Consider the following 23444-nt stretch of genomic DNA (forward strand, 5'->3'; position numbering starts at 1 on the left):
GGCCAAGAGACTATAAGAAAAGCAAGAAAGTGACCCCTGCAAGAAGTCAACTCATTTCTGGAAGCTCTCCACTTAGCCCAGATCAGTAAATCTTCATGAAAAGTGAAGCGGCCGGGTAACCTGGGGGTAGGGAGAGAGGGACATGCCCTGAAGGGCGGTGCTCACCGTCAGCAGAAACCTCAACACGGAACAGGAGCCAGGAGCCCTGCCGGCGCTGCCCCGCGCCCTTCACATCTGCTCAAGTCCACTGGTGCTCACCCTCGGCCTTGCTCACCGTAAGCGGTGAGGGCTTGCTTGGGCAGAGCTGGACTCCACGCCAGCACCTCAGGGCCATCCACCTCTCAAGACAGGGCGAGACAAAACATGAAGCTCATGCCCAGGAGTAAGGCGCAGCACAGGACAAAGACATGGTCCAGGGTCCCAGTGGTCCTCCGGAACTGGGGTATCCCAAGACCCAGCCGAGGGGTTCTGCCGTGAGGAGGCATGGGTGGGAACTCGCCAGCGCAAAGACGTGAGTGAAAGTAACACCCACTGCAGTCTCCACTGCTCAGCTGTGTAAACAAATAAAACGGTCCATTTCTTCTGGATCCTCTCCTAGTTGTCTTTGTGCACACACACAACCACACGCCACTTCACGTCTCAAAAGAAAAACAACCCGGAAAAGGTCTACGCGGTTTGTTTTTGCTGCATGTGGAGTTTTTTTTTCCTAAATCACATCTGACTCGGTGTTAAAATATCAACCTTTGGCCAAAATACTCTTAAAACAAAGGCTTAATTGGTTCTGAAGTAGCTGTTCTGACAACCCCGGGAGACATCTTCCGCCGGTCTTGACCTTGATTACAACATTGCCCTTGGGGTTGGAGTAACGATGAGAGACCAGCACAGGAAGAGCTGTGATCAGGGAGACCAGAGACACAGAGACAGTTATCTACCATCCCCTGTTCCTGCACATCTGCAGCACACGCCCACCTCCCTGAACCCAACCCGCCAGTCCACTGTCATCAAGGTCATCAGTCACAGCAGAGCTCTGGAGCTGGGACCAATGCAAAGCTACATACACACCTCATGCCTCTTCAAGTCCACTCCTAGGTATAAACAGCAGAAACAAGACACATTTTCCTCTCAAAAACACGTATGATTGGGTTATAAAAGATTTACTCATAATAGCAAGAACTTGAAAGCTGTCCAAGTATCCAACAACAGAGAGGATAAACGCTGGGAACACGGTCGCACATGGAATACTACACAGCGATGAAAAACAGCAAAGCTCAACTACCCACAATCACAGGAATGAAACTCACAGACATAGCACTGAGTGAGGTCATACACCAGGCAGTACGTTCTAGACGACTCCATTCACAGGAAGCCGAAACAGGCAAAACTAATCAACAGAAAGAATTTTCATTGGGAACAGGGGACAAAGGAAGAGAAGATGCATGCCTGGGAAGAGCGGGAACATGGGAGCCTGCTGGGGGTTTGTTTATCCGAGCTCAGTAAACCACAGCCCCTAGAACCAAAGTCATTGCCTGTTTCTATGAAGTTTTACTGGGATACAGCCATACCCATTCCTTTAGGTTTATACGCGACTGCATTCAAATCCCAATAGCGGAGTTGAATGGCTACAGTAGAGTCTGCGTAGCCCAAAAACCTAAAATTCGAACTGTCTGGCCCTGTACAGAGGAAGGACCACAATCTGTCCCATATGTTAATCTGAGTGATGATTTCAGAGATGTTCACATAGATAAAAGTTCATCAACCTCTCTTACTAGACACCTGTGTACTGTGTTGTATTTAAATTATATCCTGGGCTGGCACTGTTGCACAGAGGGTTAAGACACTGCCAACTCATATGGGTGCCAGTTCGAGTCCCAGCTGCTCTGCTTCTGATCCAGCTTCTTGCTTATGCACCCAGGAAAGCAGCAGAGGGCGGCCCAAGTGCTTGGACCCCTGCCACTCATGTAGAACACCTGGACAGAGATCCTGGCTCCTGGCTTCAGCATGGCCTAGCCCCAGCCATTGTGGCCATCTGGGGAGTGAACCAGTAGATGGAAGATCTCTCTCTTTCTTTCTCTCCCTCTGTAACTCTGCCTTTCAAGTAATAAGTAGAAAAATTTAAAAAACTATACTTCAATAAAAATGTTTAAAGTGTAAAGAATTAAATGTGTTTTTAAAAGACCTTTTAACTTTCATTCTAGTTATATTTATGTTACCCATTGTGGGAGAATGTGGCCATTCATGTTACTCTTTGCAAAACAGAGAGGAGCTAGGAGATTATCATATAGTGGTTACAATCAATGTCCACATCCCACACAGAGTACCTGGGAACAATTCCCGGCTCCGACTGGGTCCCTGCCACACATACAGGAGACCTGGGCTGTGTTGTGCCTGGCTCCTGCCTCTGGCCTCAGCTCAACCCCAGACATTACATTTGGGGAGTGAACCAGCAGATGGGGGCTCACTCTGCCTGTCTCTCTGCCTCTCCAACAAAAAAGTGGGGGAGATCCCAACATAGTAACTGTGTCCAAAGAATGTGACATGTCCATAGAATTACTCAGAGGTCACTCACATCAACAGTGAACTTGGCCAAGTCCCGAAATCACAGGAGGGAACGGGCAGAGGAAAGAACACTCTTACGAGATGCACAGTGTCACACTTCTTTTGAGGTTATTTTAGGACATAGTTAGGAGACCAACAAGCTCACTCCTATTAAAATATGGTATCCATGAGGGTAAAACAGCTTTAAGTTTCCAGGGAAGAAAATTCCACCCTAACAATCAAGTTGCGTTTAATCCCTGAATCAGAGAACAGGGGGACAGTCAAATGCCCGTTGCCTGCTGCACCCCATTGACAACATCCTCACCACTCACCCCCGCCCCACATGGACACTGAGCTGCCCGAGGTGCTTTGAGAACAGTTCCATCTTGTCTGAGGTTCCCCCCGCCCCCGTCTCCCTTGGCTTCTCGGGTTTCTGGCCATTCATCCTTCGATGACCACACTAAAATCACAGCGAGATGCCATTCTGCCTGGCCTCGTGCTGAGGCAGCAGAGACTGGGGGAGAAGGCACGCTGAGAGCATGGTGCTGGGTCTCTCATAAAATGCCTCTCTGTTTGCCCACATGGGCATCCAGCCTCAGCAAATAGAGGCAGGGCAAACAATACTACCTGTTCATGGAGACATAGTAATGCCCTCAGTCCTCCAGACAATGAGCTCTGTAATTTACTCCTGAGAAGGAGCTTCCCATGGCCTGCACCGTGCCAGGTGGTTTGGACAAAGACGAACAAGGGGCACTTCAGCCACGGGTGTAAAGACACAACAGCTGGCCCACTCTCGGCTGGTCTCCCAGTGACAGGGCCCCAGCCAGTCTTTCCACACTGAGATAAGGATCGGGATCCTACTCAACCCCAACATCTCCATACCCCAGGCAGCCGGGTTTGCCAGCACCCCAGGAGATGTAGCAGGCCTCAGGACACTGGTTGGCCACCCAGTCACCAAGAGTCAGGGTGTGGGCTGGTTCTCTTGCCAAGCTCGGCGTCTCAACTAGCGCCGTTGGCCACAAGGACCCAGGGTTGGCCACAAGGACCCAGGGTGTGACAGGAAGTGTGCGAGAACAAAGGAACCGCAGGCTGACCATGCACCCGTCTTGAACACATCTCGGGGCAGGAGGCTAAAATCAAGAGCCATGCTTTCCCCTACTGTAGCAACACAACCCTGCGAGGGACCACAATATCTTCCAAGTAAGTTACTGCAGCCTTGAAATAAGTACAAAAATACTAGGACTCGGCCAGATAAAAATGTCTGCTGACTCTCACGTTTCCCTGGCGGAATAATTCCGCTAACCTGGGGCTAATGGCCATTTGATAGTCTGATGGAGCAAGATGGGGATTTGAGGTGGCAGAACTACAAAGATGCGACATGACTGTGGCTCCCATCTACATTCAGAAGTACTCCCGACAGTTCGTGGGAAAATGGAATGGATACGTCAGTTTACTTCGGTGTTTAAAACACACACACACACACACAGTGAAATACATGCAGTGTTTTTCATGATAAACATTTTTCTTTTAACTTCGGCTTACTTATTTATTCTATTTATTGGAGAGGCAAAACACGTCCATCTACTCTTTTACTTCCCAAATGCCTGCCTGCAACAGCCAAGGGCTGGGCTGGGCTGGTCCAGGCCAAAGCCAGGAGCCAGGAACTAAACCTGGGTCTCCCATGTGGGTGGCAGGGTAGCAAGTACTTGAGCCATCACCTACTGAATGCATGTTAGCGGGAAGCTGGGATCGGAAGCAGAGCTGGAACTCAAACTCAGGCATTCTGTTCCAGGCATCCCAAGCACTGTCTTCGCTCCTAGGTCAAATGCCCGCCCCTCCAATAAGCACTTTTCATGAACTTTTTGAAGTCGCCTGCAAGGGCTCTCTACAAGGAGGACAGCAACAGAATGACGTGAATGAGCTAACAAACCAACATCAACTCAGAAGAGCCAGACTTTAAGACTCTATCACAAAGGTTTGCAAAGCCTTCCTTCAAAGGGTTAAACCAAAACACACAGAGTTTTGGGACCATCAGTTACACCGTGAGGCACAGCCGAGGCCAGGCAAACAGATGAAAATTGTATTAGTCTGCCTCCCTCCACCACTGCTCTCGCTGGCCTCAGCTCAGCTCCAAGTCTATATTAGTCCGTGATTTGTTTAGCCCTTGGATCGAAGAGAATGGAGGTACTAGGCGAGCAGGAAACAGGACACTCATCAGAAGCTGGGATCTGTCGCCTGTCCCTTCCAGCACTGTCAGTGTCATATATCAACAGGCCCCAGAGAAATCAACATTTCAGGACAATCAGGTCAAAAGTGATATTCTTAGCACCACTGAACGTGATTCTGATCCACCGGAAACAACTCTCTGGCTGTCACGTAGTCTCCTCCCCTCCTCCCCCCTTAATTCTTCCCATTCACGTTTTGTTGCCCCCATTTCACTCCCCTCAAGATGCCTCCCCAGGCAAAAAGAAAAAAAAAAAAAAACAAGAAGCCAACTGGAGCCTGCAAGCCCCTGATGCCCGATCAAGAAACTCTTAACAATAAACACAGGCTTCTCTTTCTTTCCCTATCTTTCAATCATTTTCACAGGATTGATTCTGCTCTTCTTCTTTGCTCCCCACCTCCCCCCAGGATTCCTCCACCACCACCACCACCACCACCACCACCACCACCACCATCACCACCACCATCATCATCACCACCATCACCATCATCACCATCATCATCATCATTATCAAGGTTGGGGAAAAGGGGCAGAGAATAAAAGACACAAGAGACCTACATATTGACAATTCAAGCTTCAGAATCTCTTGCATTTCCTACCTGAATTGCAATCTGGTGTTCAATCGTTTTGTACGCAGAGTAATGTGTGCTGCCGGACTGAAAATGGAGCTGTAGAAAGAAACCAAATCAAAGCGTTCTGCTTATGTCACAAACTACAAGAAAACATCTTAAGCAGTTTATGAATAGCAGACAACCCTGCCTAGATTGAGCTGCAGCCTTGGCATTCAATCAAGACCTGTGTACTTTTATTTGTTGCTATGGATAAGATGATCATAATCATCTAAGGTAAAGTTAAAAAAAAAAAAAAAAACAGTGCCTATTCAATAAGCAAAAAGGGGAGGGAGTGGCCAGGAGTGAGAATCAATGACATGAAAAGGAAAGACTGATGCCCATGAAGACATAAAGGAAGCCAGTGTGCTGAGCAGGATACAGAACATGGCACTGTGTGCTAGGCGAGAGGGCAGACGAGACAGGATTGCAATGAGGAGCCACGAGACTGCCACAAGTACAAGCCCCCTTCCCCCTTATTCCAAATAACCGGGCCCGGCCCTGCAGCCCAGTTCTATTTCTGGGAAAGCAGATGTGTGCAACAGGATTCAGGGGCCACCCGATGCCTTATACATTCTTTCACGATGACGGAGCTGTGTGTCCCAGGGCTTCTCCGTGACCCGCACTCTAGTAATCCACACTTGCCCAAAGCGGAGCCAGGCACTGCCCCGGAGCTGCCAGCAAGCTCAGGACCACCGATCAGCTGGCCCCTCTTCCGCTTTTCCCTGAAACCCCCTCCAGACCACCCAGGGAAGAGGCAGGTGTCCCCCAAACAGAAAGGAATACCAAGATGCCTTGCCCAATTCTCATTCTCCTAAATAACACTTGGGAATCCCCGGGATCCTCCCCACTTGTTAATCTTGGGACTCTACCAATGGGGGACGCAAACACCATCTGCTGATTGATAAACACAACACTCAGTAAAGATCTCTGAAAATGCATTTTCCTGTGCGGCATCCCAACAAGGGATGCCATCAGGAACCCTGGGATAGCTACCCATCCCCCCACAGGAGAAGCAGATCAGCTGCATCCCCAAAGCGGGACCTTTCTTATTACAACAAACTCCTGCTTCTTGCCTCTACCCTGCTTTTTTCACCGGAACAAAGTATAATTGAGGTTGTGAGTGAGCTTCAGGCTCAATTAAAGCACATCTTGCTCCCTAGACGAAAAATCATCCACTCCAAACAGTTGTTTTGTTTTCTGAAAGGACAGAAAGAGCAGGCCACAAAAGAATTTTTTGAACTCAAGATAAACACAACATGGTAGAAACCAAGGAAAAGGAAAACGTCTAAATCCATTCTGCTCATTCAAAAAGGCTGTAGGTATCCCTTTTAGGATATACTGAGCTCTAAGATAAGGTGATCTATTCCAAATCAACATCACACACACACACACAGAGTCTGTTTGTCTCAAAACACAATTAGTCAAAAATTAAAGGGAGTTACCATAAAGGTAGATTTAAAAAAATCCTCTAGACCTGTTGGAGTAATAAGCCACTCTCCCTCCCCAAAAAACAACAAAAAAATGAAAGATGAACATCGAAGGTATGCTTCAGTCACACACAGCACACCCCCCAACACACACACTCACTCCGCAGCAGCCAATCCGAAGTGAACCACTGAAAAAGAAAGATGAATTTGCACCCTTTGTGCCCCTGTCCTTTTTGTAAAACCTGCCAGTCAGTACGCAGAGATTGCACTAATTACTGTGACAATCCTGCATCCTGTTAAAACAACTTTTGTGCCTGGGACAGGTTTCTCTGCGGGTTTGGAATTCTTGGCTGGAGAGCAGCTCTCGTCTGAGAGGCCGCCGTCCTCAGCAGAGCAGGCAACACTAACAACTTGCCCCTCTTTCAGCTCGTTTCATTCTCCTCTTTTCCAATTGCCTGATTCAGGGCTTAATGGAAACTTGTCCAAGCTTTTCTTCCCACAAACCCTGCCGAGCCCTAGGCAATCCGCACTGGGGGTAACCGCGGGAATCTTGTATCGTCAATTAAAATTGAATGGACACCTGATATTGAAAGCTGTGTCACAGAAAAAAAAAATTCATAAAGCCAGGGTCTTATGAATAAATTAGTGAAACTTTGGTGCATCCCAGTTCAATTTTTACTCAATCTGTTTCCTTCTTAACCCTTGCATTCATCACCTCCCAAATAACACCAACAATCCTGGGGCCAAGAAGTGGGCCGGGAGGAGGGGTGTTGCAATGACAACAGCAAAAATGTCACTGCCAGTTCCTAGGAACTCTAGCAGGGAAACTGACATACAAGACAAAGTTAATTTGACCTATACAAACATACACACATCATTCTAACACCCCAAGCAATGTAACTTCCTTCAAGTATCCAACCACACATGTGTGTGCGTGCACACACACACGCGTCCAGCAAAAGCACACAGCACAAGTAGCTCATTCTAAGTCACACCTTACTCTCAGCCAGTCGCCGTGGTGCTGAAGGAATCACCTAGCTGCATTTCCTGCAGCCACAATGCTCAAGACGTCAAATTCTCTGGCTTCTCCTTTGGGTTTCCACCCCCTCCTTTCCCAAAGACACTGTTCTAAAATGTACACTTTCTGCTTTTTCCCTTCCCTGTAAAACACAAGAGATGCCTTGTTTGCTATAGTCTGGCTTTTTAAGACAGAAGATAAAATACAAACACCCAGTAAAACCATGGCACTCTAAGCTGGAGCCATCGTTTCTGCCTCTCTGGGAGCTGCAAGGGAGAGAACAAGATGCAGGCCCTCTGTTTCTGAAGGGGAGGGGAGGTTAAGGGACCCAGGACCAGATGGCCAAGGTTTCCCTGATGGAGCAAGGAACCACAGGCTCCTGTGCCCTGAGGTCACCTGGAGTGCCCAAGCTCCACATGACCGCCTCATCCAGCAACTGTGGCAGCTCTGACCTGAGCCTCCCTCCCTGGAATGCCCAGAAATCACCCAATGAGAACTCCCAGGTGTTTTTTTAAACTTCCTTCCCTCCTGAGAAACTCACATCAAAATTAAATCTTGGCTCTGGGTGCTGGTTTACAGAGGTCAAGTTCAGCACCACACACCACCTACCCCCCCCCCCCAGCCCCCTTCTCCTCTCTTGTCCACAGGACAAGAGCAGACTTGGCAGTTCTCAGCACAGGCATGCAAAATCCAACCAACATACTACGATTAAGCAGGTCCCTTACCATCGTGAGTCCTGTTGGTTTTTTACTAATCACTGCTACAGGCTCTAAACTTGATGCTTCAGATACCAAACATCACAGACACCCAGAGACAGGAGGAAGAAGAGACAATTTGGTTCAACCATGGGACTCTCATCCTCGAAGGTGTGCTAAAAACAAAATTTGAATCCTTCGTTGGTTTTCCCAGAACTAAATTAACTTCCAATGTGATGAAGCTTAATTTTTGATGCCTACTCATTCCACTAAATTTTCTTTGTCTTCAGTTTTATGAGCTACCTGGAGATATATAAAATCATATATATATATATATATATATATATATATCCAATTCCTAAGAAGGTTCAGTTTTTCAGGCTACTTTTCTATGTAGCTACTCCCTGAGCCACTTAAAGTCTAATTCCCATGCCATTAGTCTAAACAACAACAACAACCACAAAACACCTTTTTGAGTGTATGGAAGGCCTCTTCTTGAGTTCTCATTTTGCAGGGTGAGGCAGCAACCACAGAGCATTCTGTACACAGCCCCACCCCCAGCCCTATGTTGCGAGCTTTCTACATTTAATGGCAAATAAACTTTTGACCAGGACTCTGGGTTGCTGCCTGTCCTTATAAAAAGTACCACGAGGGCCTCTAACTTCCAGAGGGAAAGCAAAACAGGCACTGACTACCAGGGTTGAAACACTCCTGCAGGGATCCAGGCAGGGAACATTCGGATCAGCCTCCACCCACCACTTAGCCATGGCACCCCCTTCCCACTGGCTGGGCTGCCCTCCTGCAGAAATTCCACTGCCCTCACACCCAGGAACAAGCCCTGGACTCCCAGTGTTCCATCAAATGTCTGCTCACCCTCATTAATTTGTTTCTTCTTTTTCCTCAACCTGAAACCATCAGCTATGAGTCAGAGAACGATCATTAACTTTTACAGCTTCCACACAGATCCACCTACTCACATTTGGGGAAAGAAGTATTGACTTGCAACACTGCCTGAGACCAAAATCCTCTAAGAAAAAAAAAAAAAAAAAAAAAAACCTGAGGAGGCAGGGAGGAATTGCTAGCTGGTGTTAGCTCAGGTTTGGGGGGCTACATTTGCTGTTTTTCCACTTTGTACAGCAGCCTCTTCAAAAAAAAAAAAAGCAAGTTGAGGTTGAACTTGATGATGGTGATAGGGATATCTGGGTTGATTTTTGACAAGAACAAGAGGACTTCCTTTAAACATCCAAACATTAACTGATGTTCTTAAACTACTGGGGGGTGGGGGATTAAGCGAATCAAGTTTCCTGCTCTTGGACTAAACACATTTCGCGCATATTAAAAAAAAAAAAAAAACCACGTGGGCGAAAGTGCTGAGACATGTCCCTAACACAGCATTTTTCATTAAAAGTTGCTACACTAACACTCTTAAAATGATGCCCCCTCATTACTCCACTTAGCAGTGCTGCAACTCATAACGAATTAATTTGCATTAATGTGGGTTTCATGTGCCCTACCCTGGGTAGGCCATTGTGATTCAGGTTCAATAAAACTGACGTTGACAATAACACAGTGCCTTTTATTTTACTTTCCAAAACAAACCAACCCACCCCAAGACCCACACAAATCCTCCCGATTTTTTTTAAGCATTTTACTAATATATTTAGTGCATCCTAATTGGCCCAGCACGCTGGAATCTACTTATCTTCTCAGTAAATATTTATAGCATCCCTCTTTCCCATTCATTCTGCATTTTCTTCGAGAATCTCACTGTAGCCTACATCTGCAATTCATTGGCTTTACAATTTACCACATGTTGAGATGGGAGAGGTCTTAGCTCCATTTGAATCACTACACAAATATGCAAGTGATTTATCGGTTTCAAACCGAAGACTCCGAGAGAGAGGGACTCCACTTTTCCTGAACGTTACTTCTGGCAGACCATGAACAATTACAGTTCGTACTAATTAAGCTCTGTAGATGTGCTGTGCCCTGCTAATGCCTACCAGGCCTCAAATTTATTTTCACGATGCCAAACTTCGGCGAGCAATTTTAACTCCTTCAGAGCTGATCCCGGCGACAGCCATTCCTCCCCACCCCTTGCAGACCCAACTGTTTGGGGCTACTTCACGACACAAAGATAACGGGGCTGAATTACCAGCCCGGAATCAGATGTGCCTAAGGAAGCAAACCTACCCTGGGAAGAGCGGAGAACACGGTGGCTGACAACCCCGAGCGAGGAGACCCCAGCCCTGCCTTTGTGGGGTGCTGTTAGGGGATGCACATCTGTCCCTTGATTTGGAAGAATAAAACCTCTCTTCAGCCTGGGTCTCTAAGTTCAAGCAGGGTGCAGCCAGCAAGGACAGAGCCATCACCCACACCCACACCCCCTCCCCCACCACCCAGCTGCCCCGTGCCCCCCATGCCCGCACACTCAACAGGCAGCCCTCCGCAGCCCACTCTGCAAACAGAAATTCAGATCGGTAGAACAACTAGCCTCGCCTCTCACACCGGGTCCTGGCCATAGATAACCCACCTCCAGCTGCCTACAGGAGAACCGACAGAGAACAAGCTTTTGGCTGGAGAGAACACTTTTGGGCCAGGAGGGGAAGGAGCTGATCCCGGCTGGGCAAAGCCACAGCGTCTTTAACAGCCTCTCCCACAGTACTTCCACCCATCAGAGAAACTTCAAGCCCCAACTTCAAGCAAGCTGATGCCCCCAAGTCCAAGTCTGGGTCCTGTCTGCTCATACTTTCTCCCATCTCTCTTGGTCAAGCATTTATTCTGCCTCTCCTGGCTACTTCTGGGCATCCAGCCGTGGACAGTGCTGAGCTTTTCCCAAATGAGTAGCCCTCCCACCCCCAATAAACCTGGCTTTCTTTTCTCACCTATTAAATAATTCTTTTAATCAACTCCCTCCCTCCCCCACCTCACTCTCTCTTAAACCCACATATTAACCAGTGCACTACGCAATGTGTGTATTTTCCCTTCCAGCTCAGTGGAACATCATATAAATTAAAGAGCCGTCTCCTGGATCGGGTTTCTTTAAGTATTCTGGGAAATATGCACAATATAGGCTATGTAGTCTCAAGGGGGCGGGGGAGTGGGGGGAGTTTAGGAAAGAAAGAGAAAAAGGGGGAGGGAAGCCGTAAGAAAAGAGTAAAAGACTGCAAACACCTAAAGCAACTTTGCTTTGGAAAAAGGCATCTGGCCAGCGCCCCCCCCCCCCCATTTCCATTCCTCCAAGTGCTCCTTATCAAGGTATACAACAGCCTGGGGGAGGGCCGCCAGGGGAGGAGGGGGCTCTATGGGAAGCTGGGATGGCAGCAGGGGGAAGACAGCCATCGCCGTGCCCCCTCCCCCGCCGCTTATAATTAGTGAGAGAAATCTGAGCTACTGCCAATGTCTGTGGACCTTGAATATTATAAGGGCAACGCGGCGTCAAATATCTTAACATTCATAAGTGTTATGGGCTGTAAATAAAGCCCGTGGATTTATGACCCGGCGCGCTTGCCAGCTCAGAACCAGGGCACATTTCTTTCAGCAGACCTGTCGAGGTGCGAGTTTGCCTTTGGTTGTAAAATTAACCATTTCCTTCACAAATGCGCTCAATTATAAGTCCGAGGGGAAGATTGACTTACACGGCTGCCAACATTCACTCCCAGACACCCACAGCACACGCCCCTCCCAAAAGCACACCCTCCAGGATCCAGTACGCCCCTCCTCTGCAAAACTTTGAAATGTGTCACCTTCAAAGAGTTATAAATGCGGTCAAAGATATTATCTAATTCCACTTACCAAGACTAAAAAGCCTACACCTACTTCCTTGGAAAGTGCTTATTTATTTGGCAACTCCCAGATTTAAAAAAAAAAAAAAAAAAGGAGGGGAGGGGAGGCGGGCAGTAAATCACTCCTAGCCTGAAGTCTCCGCCCTTCCCCCCATATAATGTCATCTACTTCCTGTGTAGGAGAGAGCATTTGCTAAATCCAGGTTGTCTCATACTTAACTGCCAATAAACCAACTTCCACATAACTTCCAGACAGCTGGGGAAAAGGCCCTCGGAGTTTTAGTCATGGTCCAGAAACACGCGTCCACACAAAAATTTGCAGCTGTCCTTTCTCCACAGCGCATTTTTAATGTGATTCGGAGGGGGCCCTGTTGTGAAACATCTGACACAATGTAAAATCTTCTCGGATACCTTCTAGTTCACCCACTGCGCCTGTGTGTGGAAGGGAACCTGCGCCAGGAATTCTGCACTGAGAACTCCGGGCACCTCATGGGATGGAGGAAGCATTTGGAGCCTGCAGCCGCTTCCTCGGTCATCTTTAACGCAACTATGAAAATGTTAGCTTTCTAAAGCAAATCCTTTTTTTTTTTTTTTTTGAATGGCATGCAGAACTGCCTTCCTCATCTGTAACTCTCTCACAGCTTGCTAAGAAACAGAAAAGCGGACCAACCTCCAGCAGTGACTCTAAATGAAATCTCTATCAGTAGAACTAAAATCCAGGTGGAAAACTCCTAGCAAGAACGGGGATTGTTTTCCCAAAATCTCTTCTCCATCAGAGATAGAAGGCATCAGTCAAAGCTACTTCCCGTGGCAGTCGAAAGTTTCCACAAACACTTCTAGATAAGCATGCTTTGCACTCCCCACTGCCTAAGAGTTTTCTTTCTGGGGTTGCAAAAAGCCTTAGCATCCACAAACTGCAAAGAGCTGGCATATGAAATTTATAATCATTGAAATATGACTACTTGGGTGAATGTTGAGCCCATAATCCATACGGCAGACCTTAAACCCCAACCTACAAAGATTAGCGCGGAATTAATGCTGCTGCATTGAGATTCAAATCTAAACAAGTTCGCCATAAATATTTCCGAAGGAGATGAAAACAATTAGCATAAATACCAAAGAAGGGCAAGAACACCTGTTCTTTTTCAGGGCGATAAGCATTTTATTGTTCTCTATTTAAAATGTAATGACCTGTGTAATTACAGTAATATTACATTGTTATGTAGGGGCTTGGAATGTCACACTTTGAAAAGTGTTGTCAAAACAATCAGGGGTGAGGGTGGGGGGTGGGAAGACAGCGGGGGAAGGACCAACATTAACCCTTCCTGCTCCAGGGTCTCAATCTCTTGTCGCAGAAAGGATTACGTTGTTTGAGTGAGGAGCAAACATCCATGTTTCACCAGCCAGAAAGAGGAGTTTCTGGGCCAAATAAAACCCCCAGGACGAAGGCCCCTCTTGGTTTCCTGCAAATGCTGAATTCCAAGTTCAAAAATGAATTCAAGATGCTGCTTATTTATCTGTTCAACCTGGTAGCAAACAGCTCAGCTGACAAGCAAAGAACTTTGGATAAAAGAAGATGCAAGAACTCTCACACCATCAAGTCTTTAAAAATAAATTCCAAACCTAACTGGAACGTCCACCACTGGTCCTGCCGTTCCTTCTTTGCCAGAAAGGAAAAGAAGCGCAAAACTACTTCCTCCTGCCAGCGTGAATAGGGTAACAGTGGTCTGATCTTTAGTAGACCAGAGTTGCCAGAATTCTAGGATCTGCCGTTTTAACGTGTCCCACCTACTTCACCAGACCGTGGGTTTTTGTATCTGAGTCCGTCTTTTGAAAAGCCACTCCCGCTATGATATCAAAGACCAAATTAATGTTACAGGGAGATCTTTGTTGTTTTTAAATAAAATGATTCCCATCGAGCTTTATGGCATCTTTAGCAATTAGAGCATAATGTGCGATTCACCATAAGCCGATTTAACGATCCTCCTGAATTCTTCACACTCTTAACACAGAGAAGCACACAGCTGGCTTCCAGGTACACTAACAGCAAACGCAGCCCAAAGCACCACCACCAAGGAGGACAGGGAGAACACAGCACGGAGTGCATTTGTCTTTACACCTCGCCCTCAAAAACACACTCCACAGACGCGCTAAGAATTTCAGAGGAGCATGGCAACACCGCCGTCTCGCCGTGGAGTCCTCCGGCAGCCGTATCAAATCTGGAATTGCAAGCTGGCCCTCTGATCGGAGACGTCAGAAGTGACACACAACAGCCTCCCGTCCGCCTTCCCACTGCCCTGCTTCCCGGCCTAAATAAATAACTTTAATTTTGGAGCACAGAATCTAACCCAGGTAACAGAGAGGAAGGGGCAGCGGAACACAAAGATGCCTGCTGGTGTTTGACATGCAAAACTGCCTACTGAGTTCAGAAATGCCTTCTCAGACTCCATCTGATGTCACAGCACAAGGCCACCCGCTATGTCCACAATTAAAATAACTAGACGCCGACGTCTATTCCTATAATGCCCACAAAGGGGACCGATGGTCGGGAGCCTTCCTTTTCTCACCGGGAAATCATTTATTTGCCTTTAACAATTTCCCCGTTTCCTAATTACTGCACAACACAACCGCTCCAGTTTTTAGGACCGCCAGCGGTCACAGACCCGGAGTTTGAAGTCAAGAAAGCCGAAAGCCGGCCATCAAAGCTCAATTTTCGGATGGCTAAGTGGATTTTTTAAAACAACACCAAGGAGGTTTGCATGGCAGGAGAGGGGAGGACAGAAAGAAATTCTCAGGATTACTTTGGAATGTGGCTTAGTCCGGTTTGTTAGCGCACACGAAGGCTCCGATTTGGAGCCTAATGGTCCCCATGCAAGATGCTCAGGAGCGCCCAAGAAACACACGGAATACGCGGCCTCTGCTTCCCCTGCAGCTGCAAGCTCGGAGCAGGGCCCCTGCAGCCTGGAATGAGCGGGCCCTGCAGGAGGAGGTCGGGCTGGAGCTCTCCCGGCTGCCCAGGCAGCCAGGAGCATGGGCGCAAGGGAGGGGAGGGGGGTAGTAATTTCTCTCTCCTAGCCATAAAAAATGACCGGTCTAGCATGCCCTTGCCATTTTGCCAGGGCCCCAAGAACAAGTCAAACCTGATAGTTAATATTTTAATGCTTAAAAAACACTTGTAGATCCGATCCACTCCCCACCGGCAAGCCCACGGCCATTAGCACCGAATGCTCTACTGCTGAACAGTGGGTGCGTTCTCTCAAATTGCTATCTCGAGTTACCGAAAAAAAGACAGAAAAAAAAAACAACAAAAGTGGTGTGTGTAAATACGGGGTAGGTGACCAAAACCAGAGAAGGTGCAAAATGACAATCCCGGGGAGACGGCCACAGACGCCCGTGCGTCCAGGGATCCCTACAGTCCAGCCTTTTTAGAAGGTGGCATGGGGGTGGGGGGACAGGGGGTTGGGGTGAGGGCGGGGGAGGGGGCAGAGGCCCGGTGCAACAGCTGCAAATGTCAGGGGTGCATGAGGGACACTCGCTGCGGGAAGCGCCCTCAGTGTCCCGCACCCCGCGCTCTCCTGGGGCCTCAACTTGCGTGACTGGCCCACTACCCTGAATACGGGGCACCCCTGGCCTTTCACGGCCCCTGCAGCCCCCGTGAGCCCGCAAGCCCTGGTCTCTGCCCCCACAACTGGGCCTTCTCGGAAGCTGGCGAGCGCCAGCTGCTCTCCGCACCCCAAAGGCACCCGATTTCCCTCGAAATACAGCAAGTGCGCTCGGTGGAGGCCATCCCGATGGCTGCACACAATCCGAGACCCCGGGCCACTGGGGCCTCCACACTCGGCACAGCCCCGCCACACCATACACACACACGCGCGCGCGCGCGCGCGGCCCGGGAGAGCCCGCGGCCAGCGCGCCGGGCAGCCGAGCCCGCCACGGCGCCCCGGGCACTCGCGGCCCTGCAGGAGAGCCCGAGCAAAGGCCGCCCAGAACCCCCAAGTTTGCGAGGGGACCCGTCTGGGGAGTGTGACTGCCGAGGGGGGAAGAGGGAAGCAGGGCCGGGAGTCAGCGGTCGCCCCTCGAAAGCTACGAAAACGAGCGCGCCGAAGAAAAAACCACGGCGCCTCCGCGGGGCCCGGGGCCCGGCGCGCTCGCTCGGCGGCCGCTGCGCAGCGCCTGAGGGAGAAGCCACCGGCGGGCCCCGCGCTTCGGGCGCTGCCCGGCCGCTCGGGCTCCCGCCACGGCAGCCAAGGGGTTAACCCGGGAAAGCCCAAGACGCCACGGAAGAGGGAAGGCAGGGAGCGAGAGAGAGCGAAGAAAGAGCCACACAGCCGTCTTCCCAGGGCGCAGAAACGCCGCCGCCGAGGGGGGAGGGGGAGCCAGGGCGCACAGAAAGTTCTCCCGCCCGCTTTCCGCCCCCCACCCCACCCCAACAAAGCCCCGCTGAGTGGGGGGGGGGGGGGAGAGAGAGGCGCCCCCAACATCACGAGGCAGCGAACTGAAAGCAAGAACATGGCGAAGTGCAAACAAATCCAGTCCACAAAAGGCAGAAAAGTTTGGAGAGTTTCGGGCTGCCTGGGCCACGAGCGGGGGAGGGGAGGGAGGGAGGGGAGGGGAGGAGCGGGGAGGGGGAGGGGGAGGCGGGGAGGGGAGGGGAGGGGGCAGGGCAGGGGCCACATGCGGGGCCGCGCGGGCGGGCGAGCGGGCGGGGGCCGGGCGCGGAGGCACTTACGGTTCGGGCGGTGGGCGAGAGCGATCCGTTGGGGAGGTAGGGGCTCGTCAGGTCGGGGATCATGATGAAGGGGTAGCCGGGATACGGTGGCCCCTTAAAGAGCCCTCCATCTTGCCTCTTGGCCGCTAACATGGCGGGGCAGCGAGGGGACGGCGGCGGGCCGCGCGGCGCGGGAGAGAGCGAGGAGAAACTTTTTTAGCACGGGCCCCCGGCGGCCGGGCGCCCCGGCCGGGACCGGCGCGCTGCCGGGCCGGGCCGAGCCGAGCCGGGCCGAGCCGGGCCGGGCGCGCGGGGCCGGACGCGCGGGGCGGCGGGGCGCGCGGGGCGTACTCACCTTCTTCCAAACTTTCCCGGGATTTATCTCGGAAACTTTCGGAGCGAGGCGGAGGCCGTCTTTCCGCCTTCCCGGAGGGTGGAGGTGGGGAGCGCAGGGGGCACACGCCGCGCCAGGGGTGGGGGGAGAAGCGGGGTGGGAGAGAGAGAGAGAGGGGAGAGAGAGGGGGTCGGCGGGGTGGGGGGCACAGAGAAGCCGGGTTACGCGTGGCGGCCACCGCGGCCCCGCGCGCGCCCGCCGCCCCCAGCCCGGCGCTCCCCTCGCCGCCGCCCTCGCCCGGCCCGGGGCCCGGACGGCGGAGCCCCGCAGCCCGGGGGGCTTCTCCTACCTCGGAGTCGGAGGAGCTGTTCTGATTCGTTTCTGATTCATTGACTAGAGACGACTTGACATCCGCTAAATCCCTCTCCGCCGCCGAGTTCTCGGAGCTCTTCTCCTCCTGCTCGCCCTCGTCTTTGAAGGAAATCAGTTCGTCGTTGGCGCCTAGGTCATCTCCTCCACCGCCGTTCAGCTGCGGCATTTTTTTCACCCACCAGCAGCAATTTTGGAAGAAAAACGAAACGAGGAAGAAAAGCCAAAAAAAAAAAAAAACCACCCTAAAAAAAGTTTTCGCTTCCCCCCCAAAAAAATATTGCAAGAAAAAGACGAGTCCAAGGTGAACTTTTTTTTTTTTCTTTCCTGCTTTGGGGTCTTTTTCTCCTGGGGAGGGGAAAAGAGGGAGGAGGGGAGGGGAAGGGGGGGGAGATCTTCTGCACGCGTGAGTTTGGGTCTCTTTTTTCTCTCGTTCCCAAGGATCCGATCAATGTGCAAAAAAATAATAAATAAAAAAGGGGGGTAAAAAAAAAACACACCAACAACAACAAGAAGTCAGATATAAAGAGCAAGGGGGGGGGAAGCCGAAGATGCAGGAGGAGCTCGTGCCGCTCGGATTTGAGAGAGTTGAAGTTAGACTGAGAGCTTTTCAGTTCAAAGGCGGCGCTGATTGACAGATAGAAAAAGGGGGATCGAAATCCGGAGGAACGGAGTAGTCTGGGAGCGGAGATTATTGACAGGGCGAGAGGAACACACTCGCCTTAATGAGATGCCGGGGGCGGGGCCGGGCCGGTGACGTGTGCATAAATAAACAGCCGCGGTGGGCGGGGCGGGGGCGGCTAACAATGATCCTTTCGGCCGCCGGGAGCGGGAGGAGGGGGCGGCGGGCGGGGCGCGCGAGCCCGGGAGTCTGGGCGCGGGCGCGGGGCTCGCTCCGGGAGGGGGGGCGGCCTCGCCGAGACAATGCGGAGCGCGCGAGGAGGGGAAGGGGGTGGCGACCGAGCCGGGAATCCGAGCCGAGAGAGGCGGAAGGAAAGCCCCCTTGGGGGGCGGGGAGGAGGAGAGGCCCCGGAAAAGTGCACTTCGGAAATATTAGGGAGAAGTCTCGGGGCGGCGGGCGCTGCGTGGTTCCTGCGGCGGCGGCGGGGTGGAGGAGCCGGGGGGAGCCCTGGGCTTGCGGGCGCCCGGGCAGAGGTCCCGGTCACCTCCAGTGAAAGAAACTGTGAACCCACGAGGTGTGCACCGCCCTCCCGGGTTCCGTGCGGTGTTGGGTCGAGCTGGGGTGAAGATGCCAAAATGACTTTTCTCTTCCCCTCACCCCGAAAAATTTTCAGGTACTGCAGAGCTTATCAGTGGCATTTAAAAAAAAAAAAAGGAAAAATATCTGATGATTTAAATACACAGTGTTGTCTCTATTTTAACGGACGCTGGGGGTTGGTAGGAAATGAGCTCGGATTCAAAGTCCTTTCTGACTTTGGAGGTGAAAAGTTTGGGCGTTAACGCCGCCAGGGAAAATAAAACTGAAAGTTCTCCAAGCCCCGCGATCCGCTGGCTGGAGCCTTAAATGAAATCCTAAGAGACTGACCCTGGCAGGAAATTGCCCCCCAGCCCTCGCTGGGAGGCTGGCAACCTGGGGCTTGAGACAGGTATTTGTGGATTTGTAGGCCCTTGCCTGAAAAGCAGATTGATTTGCTACAAAATGGGGAACATGCCTGAAACAGGGTGTTCCCGGAGGATGGAGCAAGGACATCCATTTCCTTGTAAATATCCAATGAGAAGTGGGATGGAAGCTACAACACGAAAAAGAGGAATCAGGAAAAGTACATCAACAGAAATTAGCAAATTGCCTATTACCACCCGTGTTGATATCCAGGCCACAGTGCACTCAGTGATCCCGCCCCTCCGTGGATAAACTCACCTGCTCCTCAGCTGGCCCCATCATGCCTCAGTTTCCGAAAGAAAGCAAATGGACCCCATGTTAGATTTAGGGAGTTTTGGGTTTCAGCAAAACTGTTTTACAGGCTAAGGCCTCAGAAAGACGACTACTAAAAATAATGATTGACAAGGCCAACGTATTCCCCTGCACTGGAAAAAGATTCACAACCACATTTGCACACTAAAAGAGTACAACGCAGGCAAAATAAAAATGGGTTGGGGGGGGGGCATGAGGCAGAGGAGAATCTCCAACTCCCAACTTTAATATTAATCAGAGAATCAGAAGTAGAATGAGAAGGAGCCTGAAAAGGAAGTAGAACAAATGTGTACATTTAATCAGACAGGATTGCATAGGATACAAGGCACAGGGCAATTAGTCTCAGCAGGTAGGAGTAACCTTCAGACTTCATAAATAAATAAGGCCGGCGCAGTGTCTAAGAGGGAGAGTGGAGACAGAAAGGGGATTATTTCAAGACACCAAGTAAAAACATGAAGATTGAAATGCCTCACTGTTAAATCCATGTACAAATGGATTTAACAGTTCCCCTTTTTAGGGCTTTTCACTTGGTTGCCTTTAGACTTACACATTTAGCGAAATGACCATGGGTTTACACACTTGCTAATTGTCACCTGTATACTTGGACTGCCTAAGTCCGGCTATATTCAGCGCAGACTTTCCTGAGGCCTGTGTCAGGGGCGTATTTGCTTAAACTGGATCACATTTATAGTAACTCAATTTTACGGCAATTTCTTTGTCCTGTGTGGCGGGTTTTTATTTTACTCTAACCCTGATCTGAATCCGGTTGGATAATGAGGTCTTCTATGTCCATTATAGAACTACCTGTATAATAAAAAAAAAAAGAAAACTTCTAGATAAACTGAATTGAAACTTTAAAGGGTATCCTTATTGTTTTTAATGCATGGCCCTGCATTTTTAACAGATGTAAATACTAAGGGTTTTCTTCCTGTGATTAGCAACCTCATCCAATTTGGCATATTCTTCATTTTCTCTTTCAAAGGGAACTCTTGCATCTCTTCTTAAATCTCTGTTTTAATTAAGCAATTAAAAGTTCTTCCATGATAGCACACGTGCCCCATTTAAATTTCATTGCTGAGTGCCATAAAAAGGCTTGAGTAGGCCAGGAGATCGCAGAGGGTCCAGAACCCTTGAACCTCTGGAAGGTCTTCAGGTAATGCCCGGGGTTGGGATGGAGGAGGAGGGGATGCTGGAACTGCAGTTGGCCAGAGGCAAAGCAATGCAATGTTCCGAAAACAGTCAGGTAGGCCTACAATGTGCTCCTGTAATTTACGGATTTGGTCTGAAATTTTAAACAACTGTTGGCTTGTGTCTAGGCAACTTCTGTCCCTAGCTCTTGATGATGCTTCTAGTTTGTAGGAGTGAACCAGCAGATGGAAGATAGGAAGATAACTCTCTCTCTCTCAAATTAAATAAATAAATATTAAAAAAAAAAAAAAAGTCTGTCCAACTAGCAGAGAATCTAAAAACATGGGGAGGAAACCAGAACAGTTCTTAAGGGATTTTGCCTCTGTGGCCTCTGCGTATTGGGGCTGGGTTGGGCAGCATGGATGAGCAGCAGTGCCCTTCTCCCTTGGAGCCCCTGCCCAGTGCCAGCCCAGGTCCCCACAACTGTACGCAGTCGGTCCTCAGGCCCCCTGACCCTCACTGCCTCCTTGTCATCCCATGCCTTTCTCTTTTTTTAAGCTTTTATTTAATAAATATAAATTTTTAAAGTACAATTTTTGGATTATAGCAGCTTTCCCCCCATAACCTCCCTCCCACCCACAATCATCCCATCTCCCACTCCCTCTCCCATCCCATTCTTCATCAAGATTCATTTTTTTTTTTTTTTTTTTTTTTTGACAGAGTGGACAGTGAGAGAGAGACAGAGAGAAAGGTCTTCCTTTTGCCGTTGGTTCAACCTCCAATGGCGCGCTGATCCAATGGCAGGAGCCAGGTGCTTATCCTGGTCTCCCATGGGGTACAGGGCCCAAGCACTTGGGCCATCCTCTACTGCACTCCCTGGCCACATCAAAGAGCTGGACTGGAAGAGGAGCAACCGGGACAGAATCCGGCGCCCCGACCGGGACTAGAACCTGGGGTGCCGGCGCCACAAGGCGCAGGATTAGCCTAGTGAGCCGCGGCACCTGGTATATACTAAGTAAAAATTTCAACAATTTGCACCCACACAGACAAAGTATAAAGTACTGTTTGAAGGCTAGTTTTACCATTAATTCTCATAGTACAACACACTAAGGACAGAGGTCCTACATGGGGAGCAAGTGCACAGCGACTCCCGTTGTTGATTTAACAATTGACACTCTTACTTATGACGTCAGTGATCACCCGAGGCTCTTGTCAAGAGCTTCCAAGGCTATGGAAGCCTCTTGAATTCACAAACTCTGACCTTATTTAGACAAGGCCATAATCAAAGTGGAAGTTCTCTCCTCCCTTCAGAGAAAGGTGCCTCCTTCTTTGATGTCCTGGAATTTCTGCTCATCCCATGCCTTTCTGTGGCTTCCTCTCTGTTTTCCACTTCCTTCCACCCTTCCCTCCAATGAGTCTTCTTCAGTGGGCATGTGTAATTAGTCATCTACATTTTACCTTCAACTGTAAGTGCAGTGGGTACCTCTGCCGGGCGCACGCCCTTCTCCTTCCCCATGATGGGAGTGGGGAAAGGAAGTTAGTGCGAATAAATCACCTTACGGATGTGGCTTCACGTGGGGGAGGTGTGGTGGGAGAGAGGTGCCCGCTGACACGTGGGAATGTGTTTGAGGGGACAGCAGAAATAGGCTGGCCGCAGCCTGCGCTGCCTGTGGGCAGGTGAGGTGGTTGGACTGCATGTTTGTTAGCTGCTTTCAATTTATTTTTAAGGCTTATTTATTTGTTTACTTATTTATTTGAAAGGCAGCATGACAGAGAGGGAGAGACAAAGAAAAGAGAGATCTTTTCATCAGTGGGTTCATTCCCCACATGCTTAAAACAGCCAGGGCTGGGCCAGACCAAAGGCGGGCACCAGGAACTCCATCTCTCTCAATGTGGGTGGCAGGCACCCAAGTACTTGAGCCCTCATCTGCTGCCTCATAGAGTGTGTAGGGTGTGCAGCAGCAGGAAGCGGCATGGGAAGCAGAGTAGCCAGGACTGAGGAGTTCCAGGATTGGAACCAGCACACCAGGAAGGAAGGTGGGCATCCCAAATGGCAGGCTAACCTGCTGCGCCACAACACCTACCCCCTTAGCTGTGTTTTTTTGTTTTTTTTTTTGTTTGTTTGTTTTTGTTTTGTTTTGTTTTGACAGGCAGAGTGGACAGTGAGAGAGAGAGACAGACAGAAAGGTCTTCCTTTGCCGTTGGCTCACCCGCTAATGGCCACTGCAGCCAGCACACTGCGGCCGGCGCACCGCGCTGATCCAAAACCAGGAACCAGGTGCTTCTCCTGGTCTCCCATGCAGGTGCAGGGCCCAAGCACTTGGGCCATCCTCCACTGTACTCCCGGGCCACAGCAGAGAGCTGGACAGGAAGAGGAGTGACCGGGACAGAATCGGGTGCCCCAACCGGGACAAGAATCCAGAGTGCCGGTGCCATAGGCAGAGGATTAGCCTATTGAGCCGCGGTGCCGGCCAGCCCTTAGCTGGTTTTTAACATACATACACACACATACACATACCCTACCTGTACTGAGAGCTTCACAACACACTAGCGAAGAAGACAAACCATCTGAAAGCCTGCCTTTGGAATTTAGGAAAGGCAAAGAGAATCTGCTTGGGTTTCCCAGAAGTAGGGAATACATGTTGACAACCACATTCAGCTCCCTCCATCACTCGGC

At 50.1% G+C, this 23444-nt stretch overlaps 1 protein-coding gene and 1 long non-coding RNA gene across 51 annotated transcripts in view; one reads left to right on the forward strand and one right to left on the reverse strand.

Annotated features, from left to right (window-relative positions):
• The window catches only part of TCF7L2 (transcription factor 7 like 2), a 197806-nt gene extending 179931 nt beyond the window's left edge, over nt 1–17875 (reverse strand). For 17 of the 50 annotated variants that reach the window (XM_070057216.2, XM_051823622.3, XM_051823639.3 and 14 more), the window contains exons 1-3: nt 17687–17875; nt 17359–17425; nt 17025–17149 (exon numbers count right to left, since the gene is read on the reverse strand). In XM_070057216.2, the coding sequence (XP_069913317.1) occupies nt 17025–17149; nt 17359–17425; nt 17687–17875 (381 nt within the window). Of the gene's footprint in view, nt 1–5358; nt 5428–17024; nt 17150–17358 lie in introns of all 50 variants that reach the window. The other 33 variants (XM_051823637.3, XM_051823613.3, XM_051823630.3 and 30 more) reach the window with 3 other exon arrangements.
• Nucleotides 16926–17998, forward strand: LOC138845301 (uncharacterized). Its single transcript, XR_011382256.2, has 2 exons — nt 16926–17060; nt 17735–17998. It is a non-coding gene; the product is annotated as an uncharacterized LOC138845301 (long non-coding RNA).
• Nucleotides 17999–23444: the final 5446 nt, after the last annotated feature.

The sequence above is a fragment of the Oryctolagus cuniculus genome, chromosome 15 (assembly GCF_051225735.1).
Source record: "Oryctolagus cuniculus isolate XC-2025 breed Fujian yellow rabbit chromosome 15, ASM5122573v1, whole genome shotgun sequence".
Classification (NCBI taxonomy): domain Eukaryota; kingdom Metazoa; phylum Chordata; class Mammalia; order Lagomorpha; family Leporidae; genus Oryctolagus; species Oryctolagus cuniculus.